This window comes from Azolla caroliniana, unplaced genomic scaffold (genome assembly GCF_043228905.1).
Source record: "Azolla caroliniana isolate FFs.n. ecotype wild unplaced genomic scaffold, voAzoCaro1.0.p SCAF_2, whole genome shotgun sequence".
NCBI classification, from domain to species: domain Eukaryota; kingdom Viridiplantae; phylum Streptophyta; class Polypodiopsida; order Salviniales; family Salviniaceae; genus Azolla; species Azolla caroliniana.
The window spans coordinates 2,483,784-2,496,075 of record NW_028230437.1 but is presented as its reverse complement, the minus strand read 5'-3'; the positions used below and the strand labels follow the sequence as shown (position 1 = coordinate 2,496,075).

At 44.5% G+C, this 12,292-nt stretch overlaps 1 protein-coding gene across 2 annotated transcripts; it reads left to right on the top strand.

Moving 5' to 3' along the window:
- Window positions 1–1,193: 1,193 nt before the first annotated feature.
- Window positions 1,194–11,614, top strand: LOC147867070 (binding partner of ACD11 1-like). Of its 2 annotated transcripts, none has more exons than XM_087314757.1 (5): window positions 1,194–1,298; window positions 9,615–9,718; window positions 9,843–9,918; window positions 10,120–10,212; window positions 10,740–11,614. In XM_087314757.1, exons 1-5 carry the CDS (start codon window positions 1,293–1,295, stop codon window positions 11,217–11,219), a joined length of 759 nt encoding a protein of 252 aa, XP_087170883.1. In that variant the 5' UTR covers window positions 1,194–1,292; the 3' UTR covers window positions 11,220–11,614. The 2 variants fall into 2 exon arrangements, with proteins under 2 accessions (XP_087170883.1, XP_087170882.1); XM_087314756.1 differs by having other exon boundaries at window positions 10,734–11,614.
- Window positions 11,615–12,292: the final 678 nt, after the last annotated feature.

The window sequence follows — 12,292 nt, the reverse complement described above, 5'->3', positions numbered from 1 at the left end:
TAACTGCCTAGTAGTCTAACCTATACTAGGCTTCCAGTTACGGATTGGATCCGGCATACCGGCTCCCCAGCTCACCGATCCTTACTGCTTACCGGCTCGGTTGCTCACCGGCATACCGATTCATCTTGCTTACCGACTCAGGCTTATTCAGCTGATCCGGCTCTGGTTGAGCTTGCTGCTCAACAAAAATGCTAAGTCCTCTCTTTTGTAAACTAGAAACGAGCGAGTCCTCTCTGTTTCTAGGTTTAGAGAAGCAAAAATACCTTGCAAAGGTATATTTCCCCCAAAAATGGCTCGAAAAATAGTTGAACAACGTTATCTTGCATTAGCAAGAAAGTTTGGAGATTACCTCTTTTTGACGAGCTCTTGAAAAAAAACAGCAGAGAGAGGGCAAAGATAGGAAAAACTGAACGAGAGGTATATTTCCCTCAAAAATGGCTCAAAAAAGAGTCGAACAACAAGACCTTACAACAACAAGAGAGTTTGGAGATTACCTCTCTTTGACAAGTTCTTGAAAAAAAAAGAAGGCAGAGAGAGGGCAAAGATAGGAAAAACTGAACGAGAGGTATATTTCCCCCAAAAATGGCTCGAAAAATAGTCGAACAACAAGACGTTACAGCAACAAGAGAGTTTGGAGATTACCTACCTCTCTTTGACGAGTTCTTGAAAAAAAACAGTAGAGAGAGGGCAAAGACAGGAAAAACCGAACGATTCCTACCACATACGAGGTCCCTCACGAAGCCCTTCGCTCTGATACCACCATTGGAGGAGCAATGGGAAGCGAACGAGCTGCTGTTTTCTTGCACAGGAAGCAAGAGAGCAACACACACAGAAGACAACACATAGAAAAGCAAGAGAGCACAAAAAGAATCCGACACAAAAAATGTTTTGGCGGGCACAGAGGAAAAACCCTCGTATTATTAACTTATATACCTAGTGATAGATAGCAGGAATTACCTTTCTAGCCTATCTCACTATTTATCACTCGGGTTGCCACGTATGTAGGTTCGGATTTGCCACGTGGGCACATGAACCGCCTACAACAAGCCATGCGTCGACACGTGGGCGTCCATGACTTGCCAGGTGGGCAGGCTGGGATTGCCACGTGGGCATGTATTTTATTTTATTTTATTGTTTTTTCTATATATAAATTTCTTTTGTGATCTGAGCTCCAATACATACAGTGAAGTGAAGTGAAGTGAAGTGATGTGAAGAAAAAAAAACGAAAACGAACCATTTCTTCTATTTCTTTTTTCTCCTGCAGAATCTGAAGCTTTACACGATCTCGGGCTATGGCGGTGAGTCCATCCTTCTCTCATAATCTTTACGTTTTCTTTTATCTGTTCCCATGGCATCCTGTTTCCTTACCCCGTTGTGCGGCCAAAATTTAGGGTTTTTTTTTTTGTTCTTTAGATCTCCCACTTTCTTCTTTATTGTTGTTTCTGGCTTCCTTTCATTTTCTTCATGAAATGGCTTGGAACGAGTGTTTCAACATTGTGTAACTTTAAACGCTTCGTTTTATTTCATGCTTAATCAATCTGTTCCTTCGTGTTGAAGGCTTTCGTTTCCTGAAGTTTACTGTGGCTAACTAAAAGAGGTTTTCCTGTACTTCTTTTCTAAATCTAGTTTGATTTTGGATGCGAATAAAACATCTGTATGAAGTGAATGTTGTATCATATATTTAAAACAGATTTGACGAATTGTGGACTATACATTTAAATAATCATCCTTAAAAGGACAAATGGAGTTCTAATAAAACGTCTGTATGAAGTGAATGTTGTATATATATATTTGACGAATTATGAACTCTTTAGATAAATAATCAGTTTTGAAAGGATTCAAATGGAATCCTCATGAATTATAAAACAGAGTTTTGATGAATTGTGATTTAATATAGCAAATGAATTTTGACGAATTATAGACTAAATTGCAGTTCATAAGTAATTAGAATTCCATTTCATCAAGCAGGGTGAAATATCCCTTAGGAGCTAACAAAGGAAGGTAACACCCTAAACAAACCACCAATTATTCAGCGTAATAGTTTCCCTGTGATGGTAATATTAAACAAAGAAGAAACCTCTTTAAGATCTTAGGTTCATAAAGGCTCAATTATTGTAGTCAAAGAGACAGGCTGGCGAAATGGAGACAACAGTGTGAAAGAGGTAGAGGGAGGCAAATGCACAAGAAGGTGCCGGCAAGATGGCCAGAGTAATTGACTGAAGCTATCCCATCCTTTAGGAAATCATTATGATACCATGATAGGAGAGGAAATGATTTGGACACACACAGTTAAATTGCTTAGTTAAATGAAGATGTGAAGACTCTCCGTCACATCCTTCTAAATATTGTTTTTAGATGCATCTCTTTAATGGGAATGGAAGGACGATATTTCTTGTTGATCTTATTCATTCACTTGATATGCACCTAGAACTCTATGTGATGTGCACTACCCACAACATGGCTCCATTCACCAGAAGATGATGTTACATGTCAATCTACCCATCACTCAACTCGGGTCTCTCACAAGGGCCAATACAAAAAAGTGGTCTTTGCATGTCATTATATACAGGACAGTTCTAAAATAATTGAGTAAATCTTGTGTGAGAGAAGAGATTGTTGGGTGCTTTATATTTATTGCAGTTATAAAATACTCCAATAGCAAATTCTAAAAACCAAATCCAGTATACTCACAATTCTGAAGTTGTTACGCTTTATTTCTTCCATCATGATGCAGATTGCAATTGTTTGCAATATACACATGTCTTGTCCTTGCCAGAAAATACTCACAGAGATTTTGAATAACAATAGCAAAAAAATGAAGATTAAACCAGTCCCTATAGTGGTGTTATTCATGTGGTAATGTGTATAACACTATAAGTAGGTCATAAGAACTCCACAATCTGGCATGAAAACTCGATGATACGAATTATTTGCATTTGGACAAGGATTGATCTATGAGGGTTGATCCTTCAACACCAGTCCTTTTCCATTGAGTATCTCTATGGATAATTTATTGAATACTCATTTCCATTTTAAATAGAAATGAAAAGGATTAATAGATGCCTCAGTTTATCTAGTATAAAACGACAAATCAACCGCCAATCACATGTGAATTGGGTCTTTTTTGGGGTTTCACCTCAAACACACACAAACATATATACATGCATCTATATATATGTATATATACGTATATATACACACATATATATAGTGTGCATGTGTATTGTGGGGTAGCAATAAAGTCAGTGAAGTAATGTATATCTTCGAAATGAATTTCTGAAATGGGTAACCTAATAAACTCATTTCGATTGCTGTTTGTTGCTCTTATTTGAGCCACATAGAAGATACTGATTTTTGTCTCAGAGTTTTCCAAATCCGTCCAACCTTCTCAATGACCACACAATTATAGGTAAAATAGGGAAGCCATCTCTCTCTGATATTAAGGGTTTTGATGTCTTATCTTTTTAAGAAAAAGAGATCCAATTCTGAAATAAAAATTACTGATACAGGGGAGATCCCGTTCAAGCAGAACATGCATTGTTCTTGGTTTAAAAACCATGTTTGTAAATTTTCATAGATGGACATCTCTAATATCATCCCACTCTTGAGAGACACAACAGAGGTGAGATCTATTATTGGGCAGACATTTGTAAATTTCATGGTCCACATATATATACATTAGCCGATTTTATGCCCAATCACTCATTTAGAGGTGGTCAATGAAGTGCGTCGTCTTTCTTATATCCTGTTACTCTTGAGAGCTATAACAAAGATGATGCCTATTCTTGGCTAGAATGCTGTGAAATTTCATGGTTCACACATGTAAAAAATAGCGTGCAGAAGCAAGTATGAAGACGGAACAAAAGGAAGGAAACTCAGGTTCAATGGAGAGCTTGAGCTTAAACGGTATACGCGGGAGAGACAGAGAGAGTGAGAGAGAAGACACAAAAACTATATTCAACAATAATACTCTGTCTGTACATAAGACGTGCTCAGTGAACACTTTTATACAAGTCCTAGAAGGATTGACCGAAGTACTGACAGTACTTCAATGCTCATCAAGAGCTCCTACACTAACTCCCAAATATATTCCTCACGGAATATCTTTCCTAACGACCTCCCGGTTTACGCACTCGGCCTAACCGATCGGTCCCAACCAATCCGGTCCTCGGCTTCTTCAGCCGATCCGGCCGATGTTGAGCTTGTCTCTCAACACTCCCCCTCAAGCTCAACTCGAGGCTCTTCGGGATCCTCGGGCTCATGGCTCCGGTTCCTCCTGGCTTCAGGCCTCGCTCGCGCTCCTCGACCTGTTCAACTACGCGCGCTTCGACCCTTCCGGTCGGCTTGTATGCTCATGCGGCCCTTATCAGCTCTTCTGCTGTTGCGGTGTCGACGCTTCTCCTGCTGCCTTTTCTTCCGCTTGGGCCTCAGTTGATTCAGCGTATCTGAATCAAACATCCGAACCGACTCGGCTACCTCCGATCGGTTTTCGCTCTCGTCCGGGTTGGCTGTCTCCAACTCGTCTTCGGTCTTCTCGCCCTCGATGGCGTCATCTTCCCCATCCATGGTTGGCTTCAGCTCTCTCCTTCGGTTGCTCCCCTTTTGTCCGCTTCCGAACTTCTCCGCGGGTCCGTCCTCGGCTTCTTCAGCCGATCCGAAGTCGAACTTGTCAACCGACTCGGTGTCACGGTCTCCGCTCCTTTCCTGTTGCCTTGCTTGGTCGTTCGGGACTGTTCTCCCCCTCAAGTTCGGCATGTCAAGGTGACGCAATCCGAGCGCACCTGAGAATTGCCGTAACTTGTCCAGACCAAGAGGCTTGGTGAAGATGTCGGCAGCCTGCCGATCCGTCGGAACGTACTAAAGTTCGACTTCACCGGAAAGGACACGCTCACGGACGAAATGGTAGTGCACCTCAATGTGCTTGGTCCGTGCGTGGAAGACGGGGTTCTTCGCGAGTTGGATGCTGTTGAGGTTGTTGCAGTAGATCGTCGTTGGATCGGACACCTCCTCTTGCAGGTCCTTAAGTAGCCGCTTCAACCATATGGCTTCGCATGTCGCGACAGCCGCTCCTCGGTACTCCGCTTCGGTGCTCGACAGTGCAACTGTCGGCTGCTTCTTACTGCTCCACGCGATCGCGGCACTCCCGAGGGAGAACGCGTATCCAGACGTGGATCGGCGATCGGCGGCGTTGCCAGCCCAATCAGCATCGGTGTAGCCGACTAACTGCACGGCTGCACCAGTCCGATATAGCAGTCCTCGGTCCTTAGTGCCACTTACGTACCGTAGTACGCGTTGCGCACACTGAAGGTGCTCCTCGGTAGGTCGCGCCATGAACTGACTAATCACTCTGACCGGATAACTGAGGTCGGGTCGGGTGATGGTCAAGTATATGAGGCTTCCGACAATTTGTCGGAACCTCGTCGGGTCGCATACCTTTCCCGTATCGGGACGAAGCTTGACAGTTCTGTCCAGAGGAGTCGAGACGGACTTACAGTCGGCCATCCCGAATTTGAAGAGCATACTCAGCACGTAATGATGTTGGCTGATCAATATGCCTTCGGGGGTACGGATCACTTCGATCCCGAGGAAGTAATGAAGGTCCCCCAGATCCTTCATGTCGAACGATGCCGCAAGCTGGAGCTTCACGCGGTCGATTTCACCTAGGTCGGTGCCGGTGATGACCAAGTCATCAACATACAGTAAAATACTAACCGGTCCGAGTCGACCTTTCCGGATGAACAGGGAAGAGTCCGATTTTGACGTGACGAAGCCCAACCGACGCAGTTGTTGCGTGATCTTAGCGTTCCAGGCACGCGGGGCTTGCTTCAGTCCGTAAAGGGACTTCTTCAGTCGGCATACTGCCGAGGAGTTTGTTCCGGAGGGAAATCCGGGGGGCTGTACCATGTACACTTGTTCCTCAAGGTCACCTTGTAGGAACGCATTCTTTACATCCATTTGATGTAAGTGCCACCCCTTGGCCGCGGCTACTGCGAGCAAAACACGGACGGTCGTCATTTTTGCGACCGGCGCAAATGTCTCATCGTAGTCGATGCCGTGTTTCTGCGCGTAGCCCTTTGCCACTAGTCGAGCCTTGTACCGGTTGACCGAGCCATCGGTGTTGTACTTGACCTTGTACACCCACCTACACCCGATCAGTTTTACCCCTTTTGGTGCGTCAACCAGGTCCCAGGTCTCGTTCTCTGCCAATGCGTGCATCTCTTCCTCCATCGCGGCATGCCAATTCGTGTCTTTAGCCGCTTCTGCGTAGCTCTCCGGCTCACGCACTTCCGCTACACGGGTCATGTATGCATAATGATGCGCCATGTACTCGTTGTATCCGAACCGCACAACTGGGTTCTTTTGGCGGGTAGATCGGCGTAATCTCACATTAGCCGATGTCGAGGCCTTCTCGGCCGACGCGGTCTTCATCTTTAAAGACCTGTCACCGGTTCCCTCGGAGTCGGACTCGCGTCGGTCTGACTCGTTCCTTTCCGTGCCGGAATCCGACACCTTCTTCTTCCCTTTCTCTTTGCGCGTAAGCCGTCTCCTCGACTTCCTGCGCGGGGAATGCACGACCGAGTCTCCACCACTCGCTGGCTCTTCATCAGACTGGTCGTATCGACTCAGTCGTCCAATTGGTCCACTTAACCGGAGTGAAATCGGACTCTCTTCGCGGGTCTCGATTTCGGGCTCATCCGGAGGCATCTCGGCCTCGCTGACCTCATCGTCAGAGCTCGGATTGGAGTCGAGGTTCGTAGTCGGGGGTAGGTACCAGGACGCGGACTCGTCAAACACAACGTTGCGACTGACACGCGCTTGTTTGGTGCGAGGGTTATAACACTTATAACCCTTTTGCTCGTCCAAGTAACCGACCAAGATGCATTTCTTGGCCTTTGCGTCCAGCTTCCTCCTTTTCTCCTTCGGTACATGCACATACGTAATGCTACCGAACACCCTTAAGTGTCGCAAGTTCGGCTTCGTTCTGAAATATAGCTCGTGCGCCGACACTTTGTCTCCGATCCGGTTTTGGATGTATACCGCGATCCTTACCGCCTCGGCCCAGTAGAACTTGGGCAAGCTCTTTTCCTCCAGCATTGCCCGTGCCGCTTCCACAACTGACCGATTCTTCCTCTCGGCCATGCCGTTCTGCTCCGGCGTGTATCTACAACTGAATTCGCGGCGAATTCCCATTTGTTGTAGGTAACCGTTGAATTGACCGGAAAAGTACTCTTTCCTGCCATCCGACCGCAGGCACTTGATCTTTCGTCCCGTTTCTGTTTCCACGAACCCTTTGAGGTCATGGAAACAGTCGAAGACTTCGCTCTTCCTCTCAATGAGGTAGATCCACGTGTGCCGCGTGTGGTCGACGAAATATCGGCTCCCGCCAAGACTAACGTTTTGTGCCGGTCCCCATACATCGGAGTGTATAAGGTCGAGCTTGTTCCGGCTCCGGTTTCGCTCGTTTAGGAAGGGAAGTCGGTGTTGCTTCCCGAGATGGCAGGCTTCACAAATTTGTGCCTTTCGGCCACTAAATTTGGGCAATCTGAACACTACCTGTTTCGATTGCAGATCTTGAAGCCGCTGGTAGTTGACGTGGCCTATCCGCTTGTGCCACAAGTCGATGTCCGACTCGGCTTTTTGTCCCTTTGCGAACATTGCGGTGCCGCCGTCAGTGGAATCGAGGATGAACATCCTACCGTCTCTGCGCCCTTGCGCAATCACACGGCCTTCTTCCTCAATGAAGCACTCGAGGTGTGTAAACCGAACCTCCATCCCTTGGTCGACAATCCGTCCGACCGAGACCAAGTTCTTCGTGATTGTCGGAACGTGCAACACGTTCATGAGTTTCCCTTTTTGCCCGACATGGGTAAGGGGAACTTCTCCGACATTCGCGATCGGATGCGGAGTGTCGTCTCCTGTTGCGACTACTCCAGGTTGTATCGGTTTTTCAAGGTACGAGAACCACTCCTTATGGCTCGTCATGTGGTTTGACGCGCCGGAGTCTACGTACCACACCTCGTTCGATCTCGGGGTGGTCTGTTTCATTGAGTTTGCTTCGTGTCTCGTCACGAAGACAGCCCTTCTCCGGCTCTCCCGGAGTCTTCGGCGTAGTGTGATTGCTGCCGATTTCCCTTGTCGGTATGTCTGGAGCCGTTTTCGGAACCAGTTCTCTCCGAATCGGCGTGCTTCTTCCTGCACTCACTTTCCCTGTGGCCTTTCTTGCCACAGTACCAGCACTCCGCGATGGCCTTCCCTTGCCGGTTCTCATCGCTTCGACTCCCCCTGTTTCCGGAGGGTCCGGAGTTGCTGTCGGCATCACTTCGGTGCCTTCTTCCTTGATCTCGTCGGCCGCCTCCATTGCGCACCGACTCGCCTCGTCCTCCACGTCCACGGGGCCTATCTCCCTCTGTGTACAACATTCTGCTGTCGGTGTGCATGCTTGTAGATGCACCCGCGTGGTTCTCCTCTACTAGGAGCATCGACTGTAAGTCGAAAAAGGACGGCGTATTCTCCCGGGTACACACAGCCGTTCGGAACGCTCCGAACTTCGACGCCAAACCTCCGAGACAGATCTGGACCATCTCGCTCTCCTCGATGTTCACCTCTATGGAGGCAAGGGAGTCGCAGATATCCTTGATCTTCGAGGTATAGTCCGCCACCGATAAGTCGCGTTGTCGTAGGTTGCTCAACTCCTGTCGGAGCTGAAGCTTCCTGGCTGTGGTGCTCGCGGCGAAAATCTTCTTCAGATTTTCCCACACACCCTTCGGCGTCTTTGCATCCCGAACATAGCTCAATAGCTGTTCGCCCACACACGACGCGAAGCAGTACAATACCCTGCTCGCCGATTGCTCCCACGACGGGAAGCCTCTGTGTGTCGATTCGGGTGCCGCGTCATTAGCTCCTTCGACATAACTCCAGTAGCCGTGCCCGAGCAGATACTGGTGCATCTTGTAGGACCAAGACGCGTAGTTGGTTCTGTCGAGCTTCTCTGTTGGAAGCGAGCTCGCCATGCCTCTATCCATCGTTCTTCTCGTTCTTCTTCGTCAAGCTGTGTCGGCTGCAGGGTTCTCAACCCTCGCGCTCTGATACCATGTAAAAAATAGCGTGTGGAAGCAAGTATGAAGACGGAACAGAAGGAAGGAAACTCAGGTTCAATGGAGAGCTTGAGCTTAAACGGTATACGCGGGAGAGACAGAGAGAGTGAGAGAGAAGACACAAAAACTATATTCAACAATAATACTCTGTTTGTACATAAGACGTGCTCAGTGAACACTTTTATACAAGTCCTAGGACTGACCGAAGTACTGACAGTACTTCAATGCTCATCAAGAGCTCCTACACTAACTCCCAAATATATTCCTCACGGAATATCTTTCCTAACAACCTCCCGGTTTACGCACTCGGCCTAACCGATCGGTCCCAACCAATCCGGTCCTCGGCTTCTTCAGCCGATCCGGCCGATGTTGAGCTTGTCTCTCAACAACACATATCTTTTAACTGGTTTTATGCCCAATCAAAAGATTTTCACAACTAATGAAAATACCATCCTATCCTTCATTGTTTAACTTGATTTATGAGGTATGATGAATAATTTATGTAATTGTGTTCTGCAGACCAGGACTGTGAAGGTGAGCAACTTGTCTCTAAAGGTGACAGAACGCGATATCCATGACTTCTTCTCTTTTTCTGGTGAAATTCTACATATCGATGTTCAGAGGTATAGTAGTTTGCAGCACTACATGAATAACATGTAATTTCACGTGGTTCTTATTATGTTTGGAAAAACATTAAAATCTCACTTCTAAGTTAACTTGCAATTTTTGTTTATGGTTAACCAACAGTAATGCTGAAGGATCAAAGGTTGCATTTGTAACATTCAAAGATCCAGAAGCGATAGAAACTGCCATCCTATTATCTGTATATCCCTTTTTCTAATACTTGTATTAATACTGGTTGTAATGCTGTGTTTTATAAAGATGATAAGGTCACATTTCTTTCTGTCACGTTTTGATCTTCCCTTCCCTAAAAATGGGGTAGAATAGAATCTTCAATGGGATATATGACCTCTTATGTTTTGTAATTTATGATGAGTCGATAACTTTCTGGTTTTACTTTTAGGGAGCGACAATTGTTGATCAGGTGGTTACAATCACAGAAGTTGAGGAGCATCAGTCTTCTTCTCCCAACAACAACACATTAAAGCGCACTGTGGTAAAGCTTTTCGACTGAAAACTAATTGACACATATATTCTAGAAAAAACACCAAAATACTGCTAACACATTGGCTATTTACCAGAATAGCTCCTACTTTTAAAGCAAAGCCAGAATACCACAAGTAGTCAAAATTGTACTACAGTGGAGTATTTTGCTCATCTTTTAAAAGATCGGGGTATTCTGGTGAATATCCTAAAACTTCAGGGCATTTTGATTTTTTTTATATTTTAATAAGCAAGTCCAAAGCTGAAATATCCCTGATGTTTTCTTTTGATTTCCCTAAATATCCACTAGTTTTCACTATGTCCCCAAATGCCTTGATCATATAATTGCTAATAGAGTATATATAACTGAGGGAAAGGGATAAATCAGCAATATAAATGCACAAATAGCACATTCAATTGCTCTTTTGGGGGTGATCAAAGGTATTTGTGAAATAAAGAAAAACTCAACATTATTTCAGAAATTTCCCCTAAATCTAATTGGCCTCAAGGTTTCCATCATTTAATTATTTTTAGTCACAGTCATCAGCAGGAGTACCGGCGGCAGTTACTAAAGCCCAAGATATGATCTCGACAATGCTTGCTAAGGGTTATGATCTCGGAAAAGATGCAATGAGCAAGGCCAAAAACTTTGATGAAAAACATCATCTATCAGCGAATGCTACGGCCACAGTATCATCTCTAGACAAAAAAATGGGGTTGTCACAAAAAATCAGCTCTGGCACAGCTGCAGTAAACGACCATGTGAAAGCGATCGATGAAAAGTATCACGTTACTGAAAAGACTCGATCTGCATTCTCAGCTGCTGAGCAAAAGGTGACTAGTGCTGGTTCAGCACTGATGAAAAATAAGCATATTCTCACAAGTGCTGCTTGGGTTACCGGAGCTTTCAATAAAGTCTCAAAGGCAGCTGGAGAAGCGAGTCAAAAAGCTCTTGAGAAAGTTCACACTGCTTCTGGTGCAAAACAAAATCCAGGTGCGCCTGATCATAGCTCTGGTTAGAAAACTTAAGTTGAAAATATATCTCATCAGGTTTCATTGCCAATTAACCAATCAAAAATATCGTGGAAGATATTCTCTCTAGTTTGTTTATCTTTGACAGATAGATAACACATGCATGGCATTCCAACTTAACTGTAATATCTTTTATGGAATCATCTGGTTCTGGAATGTTTGAAGCAACTATTGGGAAGTTGGGATCAAAATCCTTGCGTAGACTTTATCCATGTGATTTGGTCTTTCTATTCATCAACCGATTGGCTCCCATAATGTGCTCTTTTTACACTTCAATAATTTATGGGAGCTCTCTCTCTATCTAGTTTGTTTGTCTTTTGGCAGCTCAATATATAACTCATGCATAGCGTTCAAGCTTTAATTGAAATATCTATTGTGCAATCTTTAAATTGTGTAATTTTGGATGAGTGGGGTTCTGAAATGTTTCCAGCAACAATTGGGATAGCGAAGATATAAATACATCAATCAAAATCTGTACTTAATTTTTTTATCCATGTAAGTCACTATTTGGTATTCATGGGATTTGTCTTTTTTATTCTGCATTTTTTTACTCTTAAAAGCAGTATGTAGCAAATCAAACCCTTGACAATATATGTAGCAGTTCAAGGTATGCTATTGAGCAAGCACACTATTTGAAATAAAATATGAACAAGAAATTTGCCTGTCATATTTGCTTTTTGCACAACTTTGCTTGTGAGAGAAAATAGCACAACTTTTGATGATCTGCTTGCACAGTCGCATGATTACATCGATCATGGTTTTTGTGAGATTTGGTTAGTAAAAAAAGATGAGCACATGATCTTAAGTCATATTCACCTAATATAAATTATTATTAATGAAGCTAATCAAAGAATAGACGTCAGATATTGCAAACACCATCACTTCTTTTCAAATCTAGCGATGAATTGATTGCTTAAACTTTGATTGGATACATTTGCATGCGAGATTTTTAAATCGTGTCCAAGGAAACACTGCTTGGAAGAACATCTAACATCTATTTTCCTGATATAAATTACTATTAAAGGAAGCTGAAAAAAGACAGACCAATGTGGTCTTCTTTT

Excerpts from the sequence above, each read along its gene's own strand:
- LOC147867070 (XM_087314756.1), top strand. Across the intron at positions 9,719-9,842 it reads CTACATATCGATGTTCAGAG|TAATGCTGAAGGATCAAAGG; the intron begins GTATAGTAGTTT and ends GTTAACCAACAG. Across the intron at positions 10,213-10,733 it reads ACACATTAAAGCGCACTGTG|TCACAGTCATCAGCAGGAGT; the intron begins GTAAAGCTTTTC and ends AATTATTTTTAG.